Source organism: Netta rufina (genome assembly GCF_964035555.1).
Source record: "Netta rufina genome assembly, chromosome: 29".
In the NCBI taxonomy this organism is placed as follows: Eukaryota; Metazoa; Chordata; class Aves; order Anseriformes; family Anatidae; genus Netta; species Netta rufina.
Window position 1 is genome coordinate 2181236 of NC_140153.1, and position 24039 is coordinate 2205274.

The window sequence follows — 24039 nt, forward strand, 5'->3', positions numbered from 1 at the left end:
GCCCCCCCCAAATCCCTGCTGTCCCCAAAGAACCCTAAATCCCCGCTGTCCCCAAGGCTCCCCCAAATCAGTGCCTCCTGACCCCCCCCACCCCCATGTGGCCCTGAGGGTCCCCAAATCCCTGCTGCCCCTATAGGACCCCAAACCCCACCACCCCAAAGCTCCCCAAAACCCCACTGCCCCTATAGGACCCCAGCCTCCTGCTGCCCCTATAGGACCCCCAACCCCCCCTCTTTCCCCTCTAAGACCCCAAACCCCCACTACCCATTGGGCCCTAAAACCCACTTGCCCTACAGGACCATAACCGCCCCCCACCCCCCTTGTCCCCCAAGCCCCCACTACCCCTATAAGACCCCAACCCCCCCTGCCCCCTTTAAGACCCCAAACCCCCTCTTTCCCCTATAGGACCCCAAACTCCCTCTTGCCCCTCTAAGACCCAAACCCCAACTGCCCCCTAAGCGGTCCCCAACCCCCCCCCCCCGCCCTATAAAACCCCACCCCCCCCCACTCCCCTTGTCCCCCCAACCCCCCCCTGCCCCCCAAGTGTCTCCAACCCCCCTGCCCCCCTCTTTCCCCTATAGGACCCCTAACTCCCCCCCGCCCCTATAAGATCCCAAGCCCCCCCCCCACTCCCCCATACCCCTAAACCCCCCCCGCCCCCCAAGTGTCCCCAACCCCCCCCGCCCCTATAATCCCCAACGCCCCCCCCTTTGCCCCTATAAAACCCCAACCCCCCCCGCCCCCTAAGCGTCCCCCAACGCCCCCCTAAACCCCCCAGTTTCCCCTATAACCCCCCAAACCCCCCCTTTACCCCCCCCTTTACCCCCCCTTTCCCTATAACCCCCCCCCCTTTCCCCTATAAAACCCCAACCCCCCCGTCCCCTAAGGCGTCCCCCAACCCCCCCAATCCCCCCCCAAATCCCCCTTTACCCCCCCTTTCCCCTATAACCCCCCCTTTACCCCCCCCTTTCCCCTATAACCCCCCCCTTTCCCCTACAACCCCCCAAACCCCCCCAAACCCCCCCCTTTCCCCTACAACCCCCCAAACCCCCCCCAAACCCCCCCCGTTTCCCCTACAACCCCCCCAAACCCCCCTTAACCCCCCTTTCCCCTATAACCCCCCAAACCCCCCTTAACCCCCCCCTTTCCCCTACAACCCCCCAAAACCCCCCCCTTTCCCCTATAACCCCCAAACCCCCCCTTAACCCCCCCCCTTTCCCTATAACCCCCAAACCCCCCCTTAAACCCCCCCCTTTCCCTAATAACCCCTCCCCTTTCCCCCTTTCCCCCCCCCTTTCCCCTTTCCCCCCCCTTTCCCCTATAACCCCCCTTTCCCCTTTCCCCCCCCCCTTTCCCTATAACCCCCCCTTTCCCCTTTCCCCCCCCCTTTCCCCTATAACCCCCCCTTTCCCCTTTCCCCCCCCCTTCCCTTTAACCCCCCCCCTTTTCCCTCCCCCCCCCCCCCCTTTGCAGCCGCCGCGGCCTCGCGCGGGGATTGGGAGCGGCCCCGCGGCCTCTCCCTGGGCCCGGCCCCCAGCGCCGCCGGGCGGGCGGGGTTGGGGGGGGGGGGGGGGGGCGGCCGGGGTTTGTGGCTTTTTTTTTTATTATTATTATTTTGGGGGGGGGGGGGAAAACCGAATTTTTCGGGGTGGGGGGGGCCGCGGGATACCCCCCCGCCACCCCCCGGAGCCGCTGAGGATGGAAGCGGGGAGGAGGCGGCGGCGGCTCCCGGAGCCCTGAGAGCGGAGCCCAAAAAGGCCCCGGGGTTTTTTGTTTTTTTTTTTTTTTTGGGGGGTGGGGGGGGGGCACCATGAGCCTGGGGCCGCCGCAAGGAGCCCTCGACAGGTAAAATGGGGGGGGGGCCCGGGGGGGTTTAAAGGGGGTTTTGGGGGGTTTTTAAGGGGTTTGAAGGGGCCTGGGGGGGGGATCGAGGGGTTGGGGAGGGGGTTACGGGGGGGGGGGGGGGAGAGGAGGGGAGAGGGCGGCCCCCGGGGGAGGGGGGGTAAGGGGTGAAGGGGGGGGGGTTTGGGGGGGTTTTGGGGTTTTTATGGGGGGGTTTTGGGGGTCCGGGGGGGTGAAAGGGGGGTTTTGGGGGTTGGAAAGGGGTTTTGGGGTTAAAAACGGGGGTTTTGGGGGTGGGGGGGGCGCTGTGGGGAAGGGGAGGGGGGTGAAAGAAGAGGGGGGGGGGCGGTGGGGGGGGGCTCCGAGCGGTATGGGGGGGGCGGGGGTTGTAGGGGGGAATGGGGGGGTTTTGGGGGAAAGGGGGGGTGTAGGGGATGGGGTGGGGTGTAGGGAAAGGGGGGGGTGCTGTGAGGATGCCCCCCCGTGGGGTGGGGGGGGGATCCTATAGGGGGTGGGGGTCGCAGTGGGGTTGCTGTGAAAAAGGGGGGGTTGCCACAAAAGGGGGGGGTCCCTATGAAAGTGGGGGGGGGGTCCCTGGTGAGGACGCCCCCCCCCCCCCCCCCCCGTGTGTGTCCTGGGTTTGGCTCCTGGTGCGCTTGGGGGGGGTCAGTGGGGTTGCTGTGAAAGGGGGGGCCCTATTAAAAGGGGGGGCCCTATTAAATTGGGGTTGCTACCAAAGGGGGGTCCCCAGCGAGGACGCCCCCCCCCCGTGTCCCCGTAGTGGGTTTGGATCCTGGCGGTGTTTGGGGGGGGGGGCTTCAGTGGGGTTGCTCTGAAGGGGGGGGGATCCCTATGAAAAGGGGGGGTCCCTATAAAAGGGGAGGTTCCTACCAAAGGGGGGGGTCCCGGTGAGGACCCCCCCAGTGTCCCCTTAGCGAATTTGGCTCTCGGTGTGCTTGGGGGGGGCCGGGGGGGGGGGCTTCAGTGGGGGGGGGCCCTATGAAATGGGGTTGGGGTCCAACATCGGGGAGCGGGGTCAGGGCAAAGCCGCCGGGGATTTGGGGAAATCGGGGTCCCCCCCGTGCCTCCTGCCCCCCCCCAGCACAACGCAGACCCCGGGGGGGGGGCACCGAGAGCCCGCCAGCCCCACGGGGAGGCCTGGGGTTAATTGTAATTAGTACAAACGAGGTGCGTGCAGCTCCCCAAACGTCCCAGGGAAGGGGTGGCCGGGTGACTGCCAGGTTATGGGGTCGGGGCCGGTGCCCCTCTGCCCCCCCCACACCTCCCGCAGCTCTCAGCCCCCCAGCGGGCAAAGAAAGGGCAGAAAGGGGGCTGGGGCTGTTTTTGGGGTGAAATCCGCAAGAAACGGGCACTCCTGGCTCTGGGATGGGGACGGGGTTGTTATATGGCCAGGGAGAGTGGCACCGACCCCGTACCCACCGCTTGTGTCCCATCCCGGTGTGGGCAGCGTGGCGCCGGGCACTGCCCACACCGGGTGGCTTTTTGGGTTGGAAATGGGTATTTTCGTTCCTGGGCAGGCAGGGTGAGGAACAGGGCCACGAATTTGCGCGTCGTACCCCAAAAAAACACAGGGGTTGCGCCAGGGGTCCCCAAATGGCCAAGGCTCAATTTTGGGACCCCCGTCAGGCGTCCCCCTGTGGGGACACAGCCCTGTAGGAGGGGGCTGCAACCCCACTCGCGTGACGGCCCCGAGCGTGGGGCAGGGTTTGGGGTTTAGGGGGGGGACGGTGCTCGCCCCGAGCACCCCCGGGGGGTGCGGGGAGCCCCGCTGGGGGCACGTTGCCCCCGCTGGGCTCCACCTGCGGGGTGGAGCGGGGCCTTCCAAACCACCCCTAAACCAGGGGGCTTCGCTTTTGGGGTCTGTTGGCTGGGGGAGCAGGAGAAATAAAAGCCCCCGGGGGGGGGGACACCGCTCAGCGCCGGGCGTTACGGGGCCGCTCGGCGCTCTTTAAATAGCCGCCGGCTCCGCCGCTCTTTAAGGTCAGGTGCCCGAAGGGCCCCGGAGCCGCTTCTCGAAGCCACGGGCGCCGTGGGAAGGGGTCAAGGCGAGGAATTTCCCCCCCCTGCGGGGCTGCCCCGCTCCTCCCGGCTCCCCGGGCTGCTTTTATGGAGAGCAGGGGGGCAGCCGGGGCTCCCACTTGGGCTCGGCCTCCCTCCTGGGGGAATTTTTGGCCAGGGGACGACCCAGGAGGTGTTCCCCGAGTCCTTGTTGCTCGCGCTCCTTCCCGAGCCGCGCCGACACGAGGAGCCGCGAGCTGCCCCGCCGCGGGGCGCACGGCTCGCCTCCACGAGGGCGTTTGGGGAGAAGACGTCCCCGCGGGGCAGGTTTTTCCCTATCTCACCCCAATACCCACACCTCGCCCCGCTGTGGGGCAGGTTATTCCCTATCTCAGCCCTATACCCACACCTCTTCCCTATCTCGCCGCCGTACCCACGTCTCGCGCCCCCAAAGCGCTGTCGGCGGCCGCTGGCGCATCCAGCTCTGCCGGGCCGGGTTTATCCGGGGCTGATCGGCCCCGGCGGCGCTGGCAGGGAGGGTTTGGGCAGGGTTTGGTGCTCGTGCTCCAGCCCGAGCCGCTCGCTGCCTTTCCCCCGCAGGTTCAGGCCCCGTTCCTGGCAGATCCGGGCCCCGCGCCGCGTGGGAACCGCGTTTCCTTGGCGGGGGCTCGGGATCCCGGCCCTGCTGGCCCTGTCTGACTCCCTCCTCGCTCCCACGGCGCGCTTCCCTCGCAGGCAGGGAGGGGAAGGATGACACGGGCGCTTTTTCAGACCGAATCGGGTGGGAGGAGAGGGCTCCCAGCACGCGGGGCTGCTGCTGGCGCTCGCTGACCCCCGCCGGTCGCGGTACCGACCGGTGGCATTCGGCAACGGGGCTCCGAGCGGGGCGCTGCCCCTCCTCACCCCTCTCCTCACTCCTCCTCGCCTCTCCTGGCCCCTCGTGCTGCTGCTGCCGGTCCCCACGGGCACGGCTCGTGGCTCTTGAGCAACGGGAGCCTTCTGGACACGCTCCCGCGGCACAACTCCGGGCCCTTGCCCTGCTTGGCACAACCGGGGCGCTCCGAGGGGCCCCTGTGCCACGCTGCGGGTCCGGGGACCCAAGCGAAGGGACCGGGGACCCAAGCGAGGGCCGTGGCCGGACCCTCGTGTCCCCTCCGTGGGCACATTTTACAAAACCCACCGGTTCCTGAGGTGCAGCCTCCCCGTAGGGACCTGGCATTACAAAAATTTGCAGCTCACAGACAATTAGAGACGCGGGGAACGGCGCCTGCTCTGCCAATAAACGAGCAGGGCTGCTGCGCTCGCCGGCTTAATTTTTTATTATTTTTTTTTTTTTCCCTTTTTCCTCCTTTTAATTAAAATCCTTAATTTAAACAAAGCTCTCGCAGAATCCCCTGCCTGCTGCAGCGAGGTTGCTGCTGCAGGAACCCAGGGATTTGAATTTGGTTAGCTGCGGCGTGGACGGGGCTGGAGGGGGGGGGCTTTGCATCCGATTTGCAAAATGGAAATCGGTACCCACGGGCCGAGGCTTCGCTCCGCCGCTCTCCCTCAGAAATAAAAACTAAAAAATAAACAAACAGGGGGAGATTTGCTGCAGAAAAGCCCCAAAATGGGCAAGGTTGGACCGCAGCCTCCTGGCACTGCGGGGTTTTTTTTCGGCAGCCACGGGGACCCCGGTGCGGATGGGGCCGCGCGCCCTGCGCTTCGCTCGGCCGGCAGCACCCTGGCAAGGCTGCGATGTGCCTCTGCGCACAAACTTGGGAGCAGACCCATCATTACGAGCTTCCCCCGTGCGTCATCGCTCAGCAGCCGAGCGGCCGGGCCCCGCCGCGGGAGCAGGGGGGCATTTTTGGGACTGAAGCCGGCTCCCGCGTGGGCAGGGACGAGGAAGCCGCCGGGCGCTGCACGTGTGCCGGGGCTGGATGCGGCCGGGCAAACGCCGTCTCCTTCTGCAGCGCCGTGGGGATGGAGGTGGGGGGGGGGAAGGGGAGGAAGTTGAATCATTTTTAGCTGAAATTCCTTCCTTCCTTCCTTCCTTCCTGTCCCCAAATATCGGGAGGCGGCCGGCACGGGAAGGGCTGCGGCTGGGCAGGGCTGCGGGCTTGCAGCGGGGAGCGGCGCATCGGCGCGGCGCTGCCTCCCCCGCCGCATCCCGCCGCCGTGCCCGCCGGGCAACGAGTCGGGCACCCCCCCGGGACACGCGTTTCCCTCCCCAAGTTGTGGTTTTGCCGTCGTTTGCCCCGATTTGTCGCTCTCGCCCCGCCGGCGAGGCCCGTGCCGGCGCGCCCGTGTCCGAGCGTCGTGTCCCCGGGAGGGGGGACTGCAGGCAGCAGCCATTTGGAGCCCTGGAAGGAAAAAAAGAGCTGGAGGCTGACCCACTTGGCGGGTTTGATTCCGTTCCCCTCTTAATCTTCTAATGGTGCCGTTCGCTCTGCGTGGGCTCCTCAGGTGGCAGCGCGGGCCGGGCCCTAGGTGCTTGCTCCGGAGCGTGGCTGCTGATTTTTCTCCCTTTTTATTATTTTTTTTCCCCCCTTTTTCGAGTTGAGTTGGCCAGAGCGCCCTGTCCCCAAGGAGACAAAGAGGGAAAGGAGCTGGACAGAGCTGGCGGTGCCCACCTCGACCCCGCCGGGTGCTGAGCTGCCCTCGTGCCTCGCCGTGGGGGCCTCCGCACCCTCAGCGTGCTTCCAGGGGGGAGATCCCGACCAGAGCTGATAATTGAGCTAAAAATAGCCGGAATCGGGGCAAATAACCTCAGCCTAGTAATGTGACATGCCCTGGGCCAAGCGGAGCGTGGGACACCCGAGAGGTTGGGGGGGGACGGGGACGCTCCGAGGGCTGTTTTGGAGCAGGCGAGCGGCCGGAGCCTGGCCCTGCTCCTGCTGTGCCGGGACCCGATGAGTCAGGGGCACTGGCGTGAGTCAGCCGGCAATTCCCGAGGAATTTCGGGCCCCAGAGGAGCCTGAAGGGCCGTGGAGTTAAAGCTTGTAGGGAAACCTGAGCGCCGATCCTCCTGCGGGTGCTGGTTTGGGACCCGAGTCGGGCCGGCGCAAGCGCCCGCGCAGCCTTTGGTTAAAAACGGCCCCGTTTTGGCTCCCCGTAAGTCAATTAGGAAGAAGCTTACGCAAAGCCGAATTAAACGACTCTCGGAGACAGAAATAAGCTGGCGCTGGCCTGGCTGCCGCGGGTCGTGTGGGAAGGGGATCCCGCTGTAAGCGTGGCGTTGGCGTCGCCCCTCATCATGCTGGGGCAGGGCTGGGGGCTGCCGGCCGGGCTCTGGGCACACGTGAGCACCTTTGGGCACCTTTGGGTGCCTTTGGGCACCGGGGAGCTCGCCCTAAAGCCGGCCCTAAAAGGCTGCTCAGCCCCAGCCTCGTTCGTCAGCGCCTCCCCTCTTAAGTCCTCGCATCCGGGGCGATGCCAAAAGAGGAGCCCGATCCTTCCTTGGCCTGGATAAACGGCGCCGCCTGACCGGCCGGGTAATCCCGTGGGTAATCTCAGCGGGATCGCCGTGCCCCCCGTGCCTCCCGTGTGCCAGGAGGGAAAGCTGCCTCGAGGCTCAGCTCGAGGCTGGGGGGGCTGAGGGTTTGCTTGCAGGTCTGCTCCCAAAGCCTTCAAAGCAGGGCCCTGTCCCGGCGTTTCCCGTCTCCTCTAAGCCCTCACCAAATCTCCCAGGCCACGGGTGCGTCCCCAGGCCTGATTTTGTCCCCTTTTCAGCAAGGGAGGCCGGGGGACCTGCTGAAAACGGGACCGAGGAGATCAGAGGCTGCACCCCGATGGCTCTCCGGCTCGGCCGGGGGGTGCCAGGCAGGGAGGGGCCGCGCAGGAGAGTGCTGATCCCACGGAAAGGGGCGCAATTACCCCAGCGCGCCTGTAATTGTGGTTTCGGGAGCCGTTGCGTCTTGGAAAGCAGCAGCGAGGCTCTGGGGCTGGCGCTGTCGTGGGCTCCAACTTTCCTTCCCCTGGGGGAGGTTTGGGGCCGCTCAGGGACCCTGCTGGGTGCCCCCCACCTCCCGCAGCCTGGGTTTTGGTGCCAGCACGGGGCAGCTTGGCACGAGGTGGAGCTACAGGAGATGGAGCGCCAGGGGTGCCTTGCGTTCCCAGAGGCTGCTCGCTCTCTCCCCAGGCTTCCCGCAGCCCCTCAGCCTCCTGCCCCCCGTCCCTGCTCCTTCCTAAGGCCGGGAGGACTCGTGCAGGCGGTGTCCGAGCCTCCGAGGCGGTGCCAGGCAGGAGGAGAAGCCCCGGAGGGAGCGCAGGACACGGGGAGGTGGTTTTGGGAGGTGGTTTTGGGGTCCCGTGAGCGGCTGCGTCGCGTGTCCCTCCTCTTGATCCGTTCGTCTCCTCTTTCCACCAAAGACCTTGAGCATCCCCTGGGGCTCTCCCCGAGCCCGGTGGCGGGGCTGGGCTGGGAGAAACATTTTCCTGAGGCCAGGCAGACGAGGGGGGACGGATGGGTGCCAGCTGCCGATGCTTTCCAGCGCCGGGCATTGGTTATTGCCGAGAAGGGAACAGGTCCCGGGTCCTGGCGGTGCCATGGGGTCGCTCCATCCACCCGACCCCGCTCTCCTCCTCCGCAGGTTGAGCAGCCTGTCTTCCCTGGGCGATTCGTCTTCGGAGCGGAGGTCTCCCGGGCACCGCCGCCAGCCCTCTGACTCCTCCGAAACCACAGGTAGGCTGCGCTGCCCCTCGGCGGCTTCTCCAGGATGGTGCTGAGCACCCAGCAGCACCCAGCACTGGTAGTGCCTCTCATCCACCCCTGGGACATGGCTGGGGAGGGAAACGGGGTGTCAAAAAGCCCCTGGGGGGCTGCAGAAGAGGGGGTGGCTGCTGCTCCTGCTCCTGCTGCTGCTGCTGCCAGGGGGCCCAAGGAGGGGCTGTGGCCCCCGAAACCGGGTGCACCGGGGCATCCGAAGCTCGGAGCCTCACTTTTTATTCCTCTCCCGTCCCTCCCCAGGCCTGGTCCAGCGCTGCGTCATCATCCAGAAGGACCAGCATGGCTTCGGCTTCACGGTCAGCGGCGACCGCATCGTCCTGGTGCAGTCCGTGCGGCCAGGTGAGGGGGGCGGAGGGGACGGCGGGGGGACCCGCAGCCGGGTTCGGGAGGTTCCCCCGGAGAAAGGAGGAGGTTTTGGGGTGAGGCTACCCGGGGACAGCGCCAGGTTAAGGCCAGGGACCCCCCCAACCCCCTCCCCGTGCAGCCGGCGGGTGGGTGGCTGGGGAATTCCCTTCGGCAAGCCCTGGGTAAACACAGCCCCAGCAGCCCCGCGGCTCTTGGCGCTGTGCTGCAGGAGACGCTGCAGCTTCTGCCGTATAATGACTTTGCGGGGTGGCGGGGCTGGGAGCAGCAATTTAGACAGACAATGAGCTGCTTATTTTACAGCGGATGTTCCCACCTCCTCCCTCCTTCCCCCCCCCACCCTCGCCCTTCTAGCCCGAAAGCCAGGAAAAATGAGAATATAGGGAAGGGAAAACGCTGCGAGTTTGGAGGGCAGGGTAGCGCCGCGGCTCCTCTCTCCTGCACCGGGAGCTGCGTGGAGAGACCCCCCCTCGTCCCAGGGGGATGGGGAGGGGGACGGGGACCCTCAGGGCCTGGTCAGGGGTGCGTGGGTGGCCCGGTGAGGACAGGGGGGCACTCGCAGACCCCCCGGGCTCCTCCAGCTGCCAACAAGGCGAGCGCTGAAGCCGGAGGAATCCCGGCAATCCCGTGGACTTTCCACTCCCCGAGCTCGCTGCCGTGTCTCGGGTCCTTGGCCCGGAGTCGGGAGCTGATGGAAACATTTCCTCTCGGTTTTGGCTGGGGAGAAAAAGAGCATTTTTCGCGTCTTTGAACCTCCACGGCTTTGTTACAGAGCCGGGGAGGGGGAGAGGAGGCAGAGCAGCGCTGCTCCTCCTGGGCCCCGCTCCTGCCTTTGGATGGAGGCGGCTCCGGGGACGGGCAGGAGACCCTGGGGATGGGGGGAGCCCGGATTTGGGGGTGGGGGGGTCCCAGATCCAGCCAGGGCTGGAAAAGGCTGGGGCTGGGGGGCTGTGCAGGGCCTCGTGCCACTGCCCCGGGTGACGTCCCCGTGTCCCCACTGTGTGGCAGGAGGAGCAGCCATGAGAGCCGGGGTGCAGGAGGGCGACCGCATTGTCAAGGTGAGCACCCTCGGCCCCCCCCCTCGCCGCTGCTGCCCCACACACCCCAGCTTAACACCGTTCCTTTTCTCCTCTCCTCTTTTCTCCTTTCCCCGCCAGGTGAACGGCATGATGGTGACCAACAGCTCCCACCTCGAGGTGGTCAAGCTGATCAAGTGTGAGTACGGCCAGGGGTTGTGGAGGAGGGGGGGGGGGGGGGGGGGGGCACGATCTGCCCCACGGCAGGGAAAACGGGGCCCTAAAAAAAGAGAGCCCAGGCAGAACCAGCAGCTTCTCAGTCCTGCCCCTGCTGCTGTGGTTTTCCCCCTGGGTGGAGGGCACCGGGGTGCCTCGAGCCTGCTGCTGCCCAGAGCTTTCCATCCCTTTTTGCTCCTGGGGGGTGAGGCTCATGGTAAATCCCCAGCTGTGAGGCCTAAAGATGGGGTTCTTGGGGAAAAGATGAGAAAACCCGTCCTGGTCCTTCCTGCACAGGCTCACGGGGACGGGGACGCCGCCACCGCGGCGCCGTGACGCTTGCTTGATGTTTGGGGTCCAGGCAGTGAATAACACATCTCCTTCTCTCCCTTCCCTTCCCTTCCTGCTCCCGGCTCCTTCCAGCTGGTGCCTACGTCGCTCTGACCCTCCTGGGCTCCCCCCCGCCATCGGTGGGGCTCTCCAACTCGCAGCAAGACGTCAGCACGCCGGGGGCTCCCCGCGTCGCCCCCGCTTGCCCCCCGCCACCTCCACCCCCTCCGCTCCCACCGCCGCAGCGCATCACCGGCCCCAAACCCCTGCAGGTCGAGCACCCTCCCCGCTGCTGCCCCCCTCCCTGCCCGCCTCCCCCCCTGCGTGGCCGGGGGTGGGGGGAGATGTGCAGAGCTCAGCCCCTCTCTCTCGTGCCCACCGTTGCAGGACCCCGAGGTGCAGAAGCACGCCACGCAGATTCTCCGCAACATGCTGCGGCAGGAGGAGGCAGAGCTGCAGGTACGGCGTGGCCACGGCGCTTTTCCTCCAAGGAAATCCTCCTCCCGGGGTGGGTTTTCCCTCCCCCGGGGGGCACCTCACCTCTCTCAGCCCCTCATCCCAGCTCGCAGCATCCCAAAGTCCGCAGGCTGCGCTGGCATTTGGGGAAAGGGAGGATATTGGGGTGCTGACCCGCAGCACGCGGATGCGCTCTCAGCCCGCTGACCCCTTCAGCTGCTCCTTTTCCCTCTCCCCACGGGTTGTGGGATGAGCTGATGGGCTCGGGGCCCTGCTGAGCATCCTCTTCTCTCCTCTCAGCGCTTCTACGAGGCGTACAGCCGCAACCCCGCCACGGTGGTGGAGGAGCAGATCGAGGGGGCGCGCCGGCGGGTCAGCCAGCTGCAGCTCAAAATCCTCCAGGAGACCGGCGGCTCCGTGGTAGGGGAGATGCGCGGGAGTTTTGGGGGGAATTAACAGAGTTGGGGTGTCCTGCTTAAGGTTCGGGTGTCCTGGGGCTGCAGGTGGCCGCGCAGGGTGGCGGAGATGTTTGTGCTTTCCCAAATTTTCTGCTGTGGGTGGGAGCTGCTGCAGCTGGGCGTCCCCTCGCTCCATCCCCGGGTGTCCCCACGCGCTTGGTGGCATCCCAGCACCTCCTCTCCTTGCAGGATTCGGGGCGGCTCTGCGGGGACTCCGGCTTGGCCGCTTTCAGAGCAGCAGAAGGTGAGCGGTGCTGGCAGCTCGGCCCTTCCCCGTCCCGCTGCGTGGGGCAGTCCCAAACGCGGGGCTCAGCCTCGTCTCCGTTCCCAGGCCGCCTCTCCCTGGACTCTCAGGACGGTGACAGCGGCTTGGAGTCGGGCACGGAGCGGTTCCCCTCCGTCAGCGAGGTGAGGGCGACCCCCAACCGCTGCCTGGGGGGGGATAAATGGGGTTGGAAACCCACTGACCGTCACCCGGGGGGGCTGAGGACAGCAGCGAGGCTCGGATGGAGGGCGCTGTGCACTGAGGATTTGGGTTTGTGGTTGTGATTACTTCTTCACCTTCTGAGCCAGCTGAATTCCTCGAAACGCAGTCTCAGCTCTGAATTTTTGGGCTATGCAAGGCAGACCCTGAAATGCGGCGTACCCAGGCTCGTGGTCCCAGTCTTAAATCCCTCCCAGCAGCCCCAGAGCATGGATGTGGTGTCCGAGTTCCCCGAGCCCATTGAGAACGGGCTCTGGGGGTCTCTGAGCTGGAAACTGCCCCCGAGACAGCCCCAAAAATCTCAGCCGGGTGGGCGAGAGCTGCCCCCAGCCCCGTCCCCTCCGTCACCTCGCTGTCATCCCCAGCAGATGTCCCTGAACCGCAACTCCGTCCTCTCCGACCACGGCCTGGACAGCCCGCGCACCTCCCCGGTCATCACCTCCCGCCTCTACCAGCACCACCACCGCTGCCAGGGCTCCGACACCCCCTTCGCCCCCACCGCCGAGCAGGTAGGACGGGGCCGATCCTGCCCTGGGGGTGGGCTGGGTGCTGGGAAGGACCCTGCGGGCGTCCCTGCGCTCCCCAAAGCCGGTGCCTGGCTCCCAGCACCGTCCCCCATCCCCTGCAGGGATCGGAGCGCACGGGACGACCCCTCATCATCGGGCCGGAGGAGGATTACGACCCGGGGTACTTCAACAACGAGGTAGTGGCGGCCAAACCCCATTTGGCTTCATCCCATCTCATCGGGGGTGGCGGGATGGGTTCACGGGACGGGGCTGGCACCCCTCCCACGGCCTTCCCTTTGTTGCCAGTGCCCGGGAAGCGGTGGCATTTAGAAATCCACCCAAGGAGGGTTTCAGCCGTGCTGCCCCCGTCACCCAGCCCCTGCTGTCACCTCTCCCACACTGGGGACGGGGATGTCCCCAGTCGAGCTGGCGGTGCCTCTCCAGGGTCGGCCGGTGGTCCCATTGGGGTGGGAGATGGGGAGCAGCGTGGGAGATGGGGTTGAAGGCAGCGCTGAGCTGCGGGGTGGGGATAATGCGGAGAATTCGGTTCCTTCCCTGCCTAACCGCTGCTTTCTCCCCCGGGTCCTGCAGTGCGACTCCCTCTTCCAGGACCTGGCCAAGCTGAAGTCACGGCCGGCGCACTTGGGGGTCTTCCTGCGCTACATCTTCTCCCAGGCCGATCCCAGCCCCTTGGTAAGACCTTACAGACACCAAACGGGGGGGGGAAACATCGATGGGGCGGCGTGTTCGGGGTCCTCCCCACCTCCCTGGGGTCCCTCAGGGCTCTGATGTTTTGCAGAGCGCCCTGGCAAAGCGCAGGCTCCGCGCAGAGCTCCGGCAGCCGGCTCCTGCTGCAGGCAGCTGCCAGCCAGCCGCGTCCCCAGCTGTGCCTGCGGCGAGGGGAAAGCCCAGTGTAGGGTTACACGGCCTCCCCTTCCTCCCAGGCGTGGCACGGGGAGGGTGCTGCCCTCCCCGGACCCCCGCCATCGTTTCCTGTTTTACGGCCGCCGTCCGGCGTTACCGAGCGTTTTCACCTTCCTGCCTCGAACCCGCTGACCACCTCCGCTCTCCCCCTCCTCGCAGCTCTTCTACTTATGCGCAGACGTGTGCCAGCAGGCGGCCGCGAAGGATTCCCGGGGCTTGGGAAAGGAAATCTGGAACATCTTCTTGGAGAGGAACGCGGTGAGGACCGGGGCTGCGAGCCTGCGTGGGGACGGGAGGCGGGAGGGGAGTCGGCTGCAGAGCCAGCCTCGCACGGCGGTGTCGCGCCCCTTGCACAACGGCCCTGTTTGTAACGGAGTTCTCGCCGCTGCCGTCGCTTTGCTGGTTCCTCTGCATTGCGTAAGGCGCGTGCCCCGGCGTTGCACAACGGCAGCGGCCTCAGCACCCGACAGCTCGGGGCAGGAGGAGCAGGAGGAGCAGCAGGAGCATCCTCCTGGCAGCGAGGATGGGGCTCGGGGCTCTGCCGTTAGCCCTCCTGGGGCACCTACTGCTTGGAGGGAGCAGGTTTCGCTCCCGCTGCTCCGGAGGATTTTGTATTTTGGGTGCTGAGTGCCGGGCATTTGTGTGTCTGGGAGCGTTGAAGCTCTCAGCTCGTGGCTGCAGCAGTGCCGGGTGGTGGTGCAGGAGCACGGGCACCTTCCCCAGCAGCTCGGTGCTGGTGTGAGCGTGGTTTCAGCACCCCCAGCCCCTTCCTGCCCTGCTCGCTGCGTGGCAGAGGCGGTGCTGAGCTGCTCTTCTGTCACCTTCCCTCCCCAGCCTCTCCGAGTGAAAGTGTCGGAGCAGCTCCTGGCTGAGATCGGTGAGTGAGGAGGGCGAGGCTCTCACAGCCTGCCCCGGGGCAGCCAGGGGATCCTCTGCGCCCTTCCCTTCGGGCTGCGGTGCCACCAGCTGCCCTCTTCTGTCACCCAGAGACTCGCCTGCGGAACGGGGACGATGTCCGAGCCGCCCTCTTTGAGGCTCAGGAGATGGTGATGCCCGAGATCCAGGAGCAGATCCAGGACTACAGGTGGCCCAGGGGCACAGAGCTCCTCGTGCTTCCCCCCCAGCCCCGGTGCCTGCACCCAGTGCCCGGGCTCGCGGCGCTGAGCCCCGCGTGTGTCCGCAGGACGAAGCGCACCATGGGCCTGGGGAGCCTGTACGGGGAGAACGACCTCCTCGACCTGGACGGGGACCCCCAGAAGGAGCGGCAAGTGGCCGAGAAGCAGCTGGCCCAGCTGGGTGACATCCTGTGAGTGTCCTGCCACCTCCCCGGCCTTACTGGGGGAGACTGGGAAAGGAGAGTGTGGAGCGGGAGCTGGGCGCGCTGGCATCGGGGAGGACACGGGGGGGAGGAAGGGCTCGGTGCTGGGAGCACCCCACTGGGGGCCGAGCAGAGGAACCCCTTCCCAACGAGCTCTTTCATCCCTCCCTGTCTCTCTTTCCAGGTCCAAATATGAAGAGGACAGGAGGTGAGTGACCCCTGCACGTGGCAGGCGTGTGCCCAGACGCGGCTGCACTGCGGGCGGTAGCTCAGGAGGCAAAAGGGGGGGCTCAGACAGGAGGTGTAGGGGCACCTTGTCCCCGTGCTGGCCCAGGGCACCCTGTCCCAGTGCCGTGCGTCCCCGGGGGCCCTCGGGGTGGCCCTGGGGAAGGAGCAGGGTGAGCACTCACCTCGGGGTACCCCAGCTCACCCTCTCGAAGGCTTCCTGCCCTTCTCCTCCCTTCTCAGCCGTCACCTCCGGGCACCCCGCACCCGTCCTGGCCTCATTCACCCCCTCCACCCCGCACCGCTGCGTCCCGGTGCCTCACCCCCAGCTCCCGCTCTGCTCTCTTCCAGCTCCCCCATGGCCTTTGCCCTCAGCACGTACATGAACCACACGGGCATCCGCAGCCGGGAGCCGCGCGTGGCCAGCGCCAGCGAGAAGGCGCAAGCCCTCCCGGACAAGGACAAGTGGCTGCCCTTCTTCCCCAAGGCCAAGAAGGTGGGGGGCTGGCTGGCTGGCGTGGCAGCCCCCGGGGATGGTGCTGCCCCCTCCCGAGGTCGGGGTGACGCCAGCGCTCCTCTCGGGTGTCCCAACAGAGCAGCAGCACGAAGAAGGAGAAGGATGCCATGGAAGACAAGAAGCGCAACCCCATCCTCAAGTACATCGGGAAGCCCAAAATCTCCTCCCAGAGCAGTGAGTACCGGCACCTTCTGGGACACCGTTTCACCACCGCCCTGCTGCCAGAGGAGACCTGCAGCCACCCGCCTGCCCTTGGCTCCCCTTCGCCCGCAGCAGGCACCTCTCAGCAGCTCCCCCGCGCTCTCCTCCTCCAGCCGCCCGCTGGAATCCCTTTATCTGGACCGTCCGTGCTCCCACCTGGCTTTGAGGGGAGCAGGAAGGGATCTGAGCTGAGCTCTCCCCTAAATTCATCCTAAATAACCCCATCCTGCAGGCCGCCGCGGCCCAGGAGCTGCTGGGGTGGGCTGGGATGGTGAAGAGCCTCCGCACGTGTGCCTCCAGCCGTGTGTGTTCCCCTTCCTCCCCTTCTGCTTTCAGTTCTCATGCCGTCAGCTCACTCGCTCCCTCCCTGCCTCCTTCGCCGCTGAAACGCAGGATTGATTTGACATCTCATTTTTGTTTTTTTTTTCCTTTCAGCATTTCATGTCCCTTTGTCCCCTGTCGAAGGTAAAAGGCCTCTTCTTTTATTTGCCATTCACCTCATGCGCTTGGTTTTGGTTTATCCCCCCCCCCGAGGCACCCAGCGTTGGGGCGGGAGGAGGGCGCGCACGCTCGGGACGTCTCCCCGCTGCTGCCCGCTGGCCTTGGGGACACCCCCGTGCTGAGCTCCTGCAGCTCCTCCTGCCCATCCTCACCAAGGTCCCTTCCTCACCTTCGCCCCAGCAGTCAAACCCGGCAATGTGAGGAACATTATCCAGCACTTTGAGAACAACCAGCATTACGAGAGCCAGGAGCCCGGCACGCAGCGCCTCTCCACCGGCAGCTTCCCCGAGGACCTGCTGGAGGCTGACGGGTAGGGTGGAGGCTGCTGGGTGCCCTCGGTGGTCCTGGGGGCTCTTTCTGGCCGGGACCCTGAGTTTTCTTGCACGTGTGCGTCCCTGGTGCCTCTCCGGGCTCGGCCTGACTGCCCCCGGCTTTGTCTCCCCGCTGCAGCTCCCGCGCCGAGGTGAAGCTGGGCCGCTCGGAGAGCTTGAAAGGCCGCGAGGAGATGAAGAAATCTCGGAAAGCCGAAAACGTGCCCCGGTCCCGCAGCGACGTGGACATGGACGCCGCAGCCGAGGCCACCAGGCTTCACCAGTCGGCGTCGTCCTCCGCCTCCAGCCTGTCCACCAGGTGGGAGCCGCTGCTGGAGCCCGGGATGGGGGGGGATCTGGGTTCCCCATGGCCTTCAGGAGGGATTTGGGATGCTCAGGGGCCTGAAATTTCCCCTTTGGCTGAGAAAAAGCCTCCCGGGCAGGCTCCGTGGGTCAAGGCCAAGCGAATGGGACGGTGGCTGCAGCACCCGGCTGCCCGCAGAGCTCCGGGGCTGACGTTTGTCATGGGAAACGGGGGGAAATTGGGTTTAATCTCGTGGGAAGCGCTGCAGGGTGGGCAGAGGGGGCTCGCGGGTGATGCTCCTGTCCCTTTCCCAGGTCGCTGGAAAACCCCACGCCCCCCTACACGCCCAAGATGGGACGCAGGTGAGTGGCCCGGCCAACGCTGCCATCGCCTCTACCGCGCCGGTTTCCTACAGAGCAGGAGGGGGTCACTGTAGGGGGGACCTGGGGGGGGGTCAGAGGGGCTCTGCCTAGCTTCTTCTCCCTTCCCACCCCCGGGGCCTTGCCAGAGCACAAGGGGAAGCGACGCCCAGGGCTGCCCCCGGGAGGGAGTCCCCGGAGATGCCTCCGGCTTGGCGCAGTCCCGCTGCGTAAAGGTCAGCTCCCCGTCCTCGGGGGGTAGGGGGCACCTCTGTTCCCTTGTGTCTCACGCAGGAGCTTAATGGACCTATGTAGATGGCTGCTGGGGGACCTAGTCTGTTAGCTCGAGAGTCAGAGGCTTGTGCTTCTTGTGCTGAAGGTCCCGGGTTCAAGCCGAAATAGGGCCCAGGTAGATATTGGCTGTGCTGGGAGTGCTGCAGGCGGGCTCGCTGGCTGCCGCGGCCGCGGCGTACTCCCACCGCGCCGCCTTTCACCCTCCCAGGAGCATCGAGTCGCCCAGCCTGGGCTTCGGCGTCGACCCCTTCCTGCCTCACCTCCTGGAGGACGAGCAGGGCCAGCTCTCGGACCTGGAGCCCGAGCTGGACTCGCAGAACTGGCAGCACACGGTGGGCCGGGAGGTGCTGGCCAGCCTGCCGCAGAAGGAGATCGACCGGCAGGAGGTGATCAACGGTAAGGAGCCGGGGGTCTCCTGCCTCCATCGCCACCTCGGGGGGGTCCCGGGGGACGTCCCCAAGCCCCCGCCTGCCTCTCGCGCAGAGCTCTTTGCCACGGAAGGGTCTCACCTCCGCATCCTGCGGGTCCTCGACCTCCTCTTCTACCAGCGGATGAGGAAGGAGAGCCTGCTGTCCCGCGAGGAGCTGGCGCTGCTCTTCCCCAACCTCCCCGACGTGATCGAAATCCACAGTGAGCCTCCTCCTCTCTCTCCCCCACAGACCTGGCGGCACCGTCCCGTCCCTGCCCTCTCGTTTCCCTCTCCTGGTGGCTCTCCAGAGCCTGTTAAATTCGGGGATCTGCCAGTGCCCCCCTCCGGGATGCCCGAGCGTCGCCAGCCTTTGCGTGGCGTGGTTGAGGGGCAGGCGTCGGTGCCGCGCTCCTTGGCAGGTTCCCTTCGAGCAGCCCAAGCTCACTTCTCGTTTTCTCGCGTCCTCGCCCAGATTCTCTCTCCGAATCCATGAAGAAGCTCCGGGAAGAAGGACCAATCATCAAGGAAATCGGGGATCTCATGCTGTCTCGGGTAAGGAGGGGCGGCTGCTGGGGACGTCTCCTCCTCCGTGAGGATGGACGGGGGTAGAGGGGGCTCTGTGGAGCCAGGGCACTGGGGTGGACGAGCTCTGGGAGAGCCCTGGATGGGGTCAGGGAGGGGAGGGCCAAGCCTGGGGGTGACTGAGCCCCCCCCTGTGCTCCCCCCCAGTTTGACGGCCTGGCCAAGGAGGAAATCCAGCAGGTGACTGCGGACTTCTGCTCGTACCAGTCCATCGCCCTGGAGCTGATCAAAACCAAGCAGCGCAAGGAGACCCGCTTCCAGATCTTCATGCAGGTTGGCTCCTCTCCTCGGCCTCTCCTCGCCCCGGGGCTCTCCCAGCTCGCCCCCGTGGCACCTCGGGGCCTTCATCCTCTTCCTCCTCCCGCCCTAGGAAGCAGAAAGCAACCCGCAGTGCCGGCGCCTGCAGCTGAAGGACTTGATCATCTCCGAAATGCAGCGCCTGACCAAGTACCCGCTGCTGCTGGAGAATATCCTCAAGCACACCGAGGGTAGGGGCTGGGGGGTGCCGGGGGGGCACCGGGGAGGCACCGGGGGCCGTGCACACCTCAGGCAGCTTTGGGCTGTGGGGCTCGTGCCTGTCCCTTGTCACCCAGAGCCAAAACTGGGGGCTGTGCGGAGGCCGTGCTGCTTTCCAGCCAGGCCGGGAGGGCACTGGAGGGAAACTGGGGGGAAACTGGGGGAACTGGGGGGAATCCATCTCCTCCTGACCTGCACTCCGCCGTCGCAGCGGGCACCTCGGAGCACGACAAGCTGTGCCGAGCCCGGGACCAGTGCCGGGACATCCTCAAGTACGTGAACGAGGCCGTGAAGCAAGCGGAGAACCGGCACCGCCTGGAGGGCTACCAAAAACGCCTGGACGCCACCTCGCTGGAGAGGACCAGCAACCCCCTGGCTGCCGAGTTCAAGGTAGCCCCCAGCTCCTGGGGGGGCCCGGGGGGGGGTCACCCGGTGCCGGCCACGTTCACAGCCTCCCTCTGCCCCCCCCCTCAGAGCCTGGACCTCACCTCCCGGCGCATGATCCACGAGGGGCCGCTCACCTGGCGCATCAGCAAGGACAAGACCGTGGGTACGGACCTTTTTGGGGAGGGCTTGGGAACCCCGAGCCTTTCACCCCCCTGGTCCCGGTGGCATTTTGGGGACTCTACGAGGCTGGGGCAGCCGGGGACAGCGTGCCCACGGGGTCACCATCCCTCCTGGCTGCGAGGAGCTGAGCCCCCCCGCTGTCCGCAGACCTGCATGTGCTGCTCCTCGAGGACCTGCTGGTGCTGCTGCAGAAGCAGGACGAGAAGCTGGTGCTCAAGTGCCACAGCAAGACGGCGCTGGGCTCCTCGGACAACAAGCAGAGCTTCAGCCCCGTCCTCAAGCTCAACTCGGTGCTCATCCGCTCCGTGGCCACAGGTAGGGCTTTGGGGACCCGAGGCGGGTTTCGGGGGCACCGCCGTGTCCTCCAAGCACCCCCACCTCTTCCTCCTCCTCCTCCTCTTCCTCCTCTTCCTCCTCTCGCCCTGCTCCCCGCGCAGACAAGCGAGCCCTCTTCATCATCTGCACGTCGGAGCTGGGCCCCCAGATCTACGAGCTGGTGGCGCTGACGTCCTCCGAGAAAAACACGTAAGGAGGAGCGGGACGGGCGCTGGGAGCCGGCGGGGACGTGGTGGTGGTGGGGGGGGGGGCTCCTTTGGGTGCGCCCCCCCCCCCCCCCCCCCAGCCCCAGGAGCTGAGGGTGCTGCTCTGGGCCGCCCAGGTGGATGGAGGTGCTGGAGGAGGCGGTGCAGAGCTCCACCAGGAACGCCACCTTCCCCCCCAAGCGCCGGACGCCCGAGCCCACCCGCGCGACCCCCTCCAGGTGAGCACGGGGGGGGCCTTACTGGGAGCCCAGTCTGTGCTGGTCGGCACTGGGGGGGCGAGGCCAACACGCCGCGGGGTCCCTCAAACCCACAGGGCTGGGGATGCGGCACCCCCCTGCTCCGAGAGCGGCTCGCTGGGGACCTGGGGGTGGCCACCATGGCCCCCAGCCCCTTATCACCGCTGCCCCCCCCCCCGCCTAACCCCTATTTCCATCCTCGTAGCCTGGTGTTGCCGGACTCCGACGTCTCCCCCATCCTGTCCCGAGGCTCCAGCTCCGCGGCGGAGGCGGAGGAGAGCTCCTCAGGTGAGCCCCCCCCCAACCCCCGAGCTGCCCCATCCCCGGGTTGGGGGGCGCAGCTCCGAGCCCTCCCCGTGTCCCCGTGTCCCCGCAGCAGATGACAATCCCACCGAGCTGCTGGGCCGGGAGAAGCCCCCGGCGCTCCCCCAGGAGCCGCACAGCAGCGAGGTAGAGGAGGAGGAGGAAGGGGAGGAAGAGCCCACGGGGGGGGCCGGAGCCCTCCCGCAGCCCACCCCGCTCTCGGCCGAGGGGCTGGCAGAGGCAGCCCTGGAGGACGGTGAGCACCCATGGGGAGGAGCTGGGGGGGGCCCTAAGGGAGCGGGTGCTGGGCCCGGCACCCAAAAACCACCTTTTTTCCCCAAAAAACCCATATCCCAGTGGAGAACCTGCGGCTCCTGCTCCTGCGGAGGCTCCTGCCCGGCCGCGACGCCGAGCCCGAGGACGACCTGACCCCCACGCCGTCGGTCAGCGGGGGGGGCCAGGGCTGGGACTCGGTGCTCTCCAGCCAGGATTCGGCCTCCCAGGAGGTGCTGGCAGAGCCCCCGGCGCCCCCCCAGGAGCCCAAATCCCGAGCCAGCTGGGGGGACACGAGCGAGACGGGTCCGGCACCGGAGGAACCCGGCGCCTACAAGGTGGTCCGGAAAGGTAGGGGGCTGCTGCCTGCCCCCCCCCCCCAGCACCGGGAAGGGACCCCCCCCTCTCTCCCATATCTGCCCCTGGATGCGATTTGGGTGCTCGCTCCCTGCTTGCACGAGGTGTGCTGGGTGCTGCTGGGTGCTGGTGCTGGTGGTGGGTGCTGATGGTGTCAGGATTGGGGTGCTGGTGGTGGGTGCTGCTGGGTGCTGGTGCTGGGATCCTGATGGGTGCCAGGATCGGGGTGCTGGTGGTGGGGTGCTGGGGAGCTGATGGGTGCTGGTGGTGGGTGCTGGTGCTGGGGAGCTGCTGGGTGCCAGGATTGGGGTGCTGGTGCTGGTGGGTGCTGCTGGTGGGTGCTGGTGGGTGCTGATGCTGGTGGTGGGATGCTGATGGGTGCCGGGATTAGGGTGCTGGTGGTGAGACACTGCTGGTGCTGGGTACTGGGATGCTGATGGGTGCCACTTTTGGGGGTGCTGGTGCTGGGTGCTGGTGGTGGGACGCTGATGGGTGCTGGTGCTGGGGTGCTGCTGGGTGCTACTGGTGGGGAGCTGCTGGGTGCTGGGGTGCCGGTGATGGGGTGCTGGTGGTGGGACACTGATGAGTGCCAGGATTGGGGTGCTGGTGCTGGGGTGCTGGTGGGTGCTGCTGGTGGGTGCTGGTGCTGATGGGTGCTGGTGCTGATGGGTGCCACTTTTGGGGGTGCTGGGGTGCTGCTGGGTGCTGGTGGTGGGGTGCTGGTGAGTGCCAGGATTGGGGTGCTCATGATGGGATGCTGGTGCTGGGATGCTGCTGGTGCTGGGATGCTGCTGGTGCTGGGTGCTGGTGCTGGGTGCCGGTGCTGGGTGCTGGTGGTGGGTCCCGCTCACCCCCCCCCCTCCCGCCCCCCCCTCTCTTTCCGGGGTGCGCAGCCCGGGCTCAGGAGGGTGCCCCGGAGGCCACGCCCTCTGCAGGCAGCAGCCAATCAGACCCCGAGCTGCAGGAAGGAGGCGGAGCTCGTGTAGATGGTAAAGGGACCCCCCCTGTACCCCCCCCCCCCAATTCCCAACCCCGGGGGGGGTCCCCGTGTCCCAGGAGCTGTCCCCATGTCCCCAGCAGGGACACGCGGCCCCGTGATGGGGGGGACACCCCCGAGTCCCTGGGAGCCCCCCAGAGGGGACACTGGGGTGGGGGGGGCCACATCCCTGCTGGGGGGGGGGCACATCCCCAAGGAGGGGGGGGCCGTGTCCCCAATCACCGTGCCCCCCCGATGGATGCCACCAAACCCCCCCACATCCCCGCTGCCCCCCGATCCCATGGCTGGATCCTGCCATAAATCCCCCCCCCACACTCTATGGGGCCACCAGGCCCCCCCCCAATGCTCCCACCCCCCCCCAATCACCCCAAAACTGCTTCCCCCCCCCCCCCTTCCAGGCAACTACTTCTACGTCAGCATGCCCCTGGGACCCCCCAAGCCTGCGCCGCCCCCCAGCCCCCCCCGGGGCTCCCCCTTCCAGGACCCCCCCTCCTGCCTCAGCACCTCCGAGCCCCCCCCGGAGCCCCTCGGCCCCCCCCGCGACGTCGACCTCATCTTCCGCACCATCGAGCAGCTCACCATGAAGCTCAACAGGCTGAAGGTGAGCCCCCCCATCGCGGCGTCTGTGGGTGGGGGGCGCTTTTTGGGGCCGGGGGGGCCACCCCCTAACCCGTGCCCCCCCCCTAACTCCGTGCCTTTTCTCTTTGTGCCCCCCCCCAGGGCCTGGAGCGAGCCCACCGGGAGCTGCTGCGCTCCCTGGGCCACGGCCCCTCGCCCGACGCCACCCCCGGGGGGGTCCCGGGGATGGGGGGGTGGCTCCAGCGGCCCCCCAGCCCCGAGGGCGGCAGCCCCCTGACCCTACGGAGCCTGCAGGGCCCCAGCGCCAACACACCGGGTGAGTGGCGGTGCCTGGACCCCCCCCAGCCCCTTTTTTCCCCGTGTCCCCCCCCCTTATCCCCCTTTTTACCCTTCTCTCCACCCCCCCCACACCTTTCCCGTGCCCCCACCCCCCTTCTCATCCCCTTCTCCCCCTCCCCTCGCCCCCCACCCTCTTCCCACTGCCCCCCCACCCCTTAACCCCCCCCCTCCCTCGTCGCCCCCCCTCCCTCTCACCCCCTTTTTCCCCCCCCCTCTTTTAGGCTGCCGAGCCCCCCTGGCCGAGGACCCCTCTCACACCGCCGACCTTTAGCCCCACTGCGGGGCGTTGGGGGGGGGGGGAACCTCCCCCCAAAAATCACTCAAAAGCCGTGTTGGGGGGGGGGGGGGAGTATGAAGCTGCCTACCAGCCCCCCCCACACACACACCCCCTGGGGGTCGGCACCGAGCGCGAGGACCCTCGAGCCCCAGGCTGCCGGGGGGGGGCTCCCACTGGAAGGACGGAGCGCGGGACCCCCGCCCGCCCCCCCCCTCCCTGCATGGCAGCCCCGGCTCGACCCCCCCCCCGCCCCCTGCGCCCCCCCCCCCCCCGGCCGCGAGAGCTGGATCTAGTCTGTATAAATGCACTTTGTTTCGTTCCTCTCCGTGCTGCGGCCCCCCCCGCGCCCCCCCCAGCCCCCAGCTGCCTATAAATATGTACGTACGTGCCCCCCCCGCCGTGTAAATAACCCCGCGGCCCCCCCCGTCTGTGTGTCCCCCCCCCCCAGCACCCCACAGCCAGGCAGGGGGGGCCCCTTGTCACCGCCTGCCGAGGGGGGGGGGGGGGGGGACAGCCGGCGACAATCGGAGGCAGCCAGCCCCTGGGGGGGGGGCCCTGGCGAGGGTCGGGGGGGCGCCTGTGCCCCCCCCCCCCCCCTTCCATCATCCCCGTCCCGCGCGCGGCGCTGGGTGTGGTATATATATTATATATAATAGAGCCAAGCCCGACCGGTTGCTGTTCAATCCTGTGCACGGCGCTTTATTTCC

At 67.2% G+C, this 24039-nt stretch overlaps 2 protein-coding genes across 4 annotated transcripts in view; both read left to right on the plus strand.

The window, feature by feature from the left end:
• The window catches only part of LOC311219955 (ETS translocation variant 3-like protein), a gene marked incomplete at both ends in the record, with an annotated part of 8176 nt that extends 7872 nt beyond the window's left edge, over positions 1–304 (plus strand). Inside the window, one exon of the mRNA XM_084303311.1 lies at positions 297–304. Within this exon, the coding sequence (XP_084159437.1) occupies positions 297–304 (8 nt within the window). The remainder of the gene's footprint in view (positions 1–296) is intronic.
• A 1351-nt stretch (positions 305–1655) lies between these two features.
• ARHGEF11 (Rho guanine nucleotide exchange factor 11) lies at positions 1656–24015 on the plus strand. Of its 3 annotated transcripts, none has more exons than XM_084302953.1 (41): positions 1656–1845; positions 8436–8527; positions 8813–8911; positions 9944–9993; positions 10093–10150; positions 10591–10769; positions 10885–10956; positions 11254–11373; positions 11601–11655; positions 11743–11819; positions 12264–12404; positions 12524–12598; positions 12993–13094; positions 13485–13583; positions 14160–14202; positions 14313–14409; positions 14509–14631; positions 14828–14851; positions 15220–15364; positions 15463–15559; positions 16022–16051; positions 16268–16397; positions 16538–16717; positions 17017–17064; positions 17564–17751; positions 17839–17985; positions 18237–18316; positions 18494–18619; positions 18717–18834; positions 19074–19252; positions 19337–19412; positions 19577–19744; positions 19867–19954; positions 20088–20189; positions 20413–20495; positions 20584–20766; positions 20868–21134; positions 22034–22129; positions 22536–22738; positions 22858–23032; positions 23277–24015. In XM_084302953.1, exons 1-41 carry the CDS (start codon positions 1811–1813, stop codon positions 23324–23326), a joined length of 4500 nt encoding a protein of 1499 aa, XP_084159079.1. In that variant the 5' UTR covers positions 1656–1810; the 3' UTR covers positions 23327–24015. The 3 variants fall into 3 exon arrangements, with proteins under 3 accessions (XP_084159079.1, XP_084159081.1, XP_084159080.1); XM_084302955.1 differs by having other exon boundaries at positions 20587–20766; XM_084302954.1 differs by having other exon boundaries at positions 16271–16397.
• Positions 24016–24039: the final 24 nt, after the last annotated feature.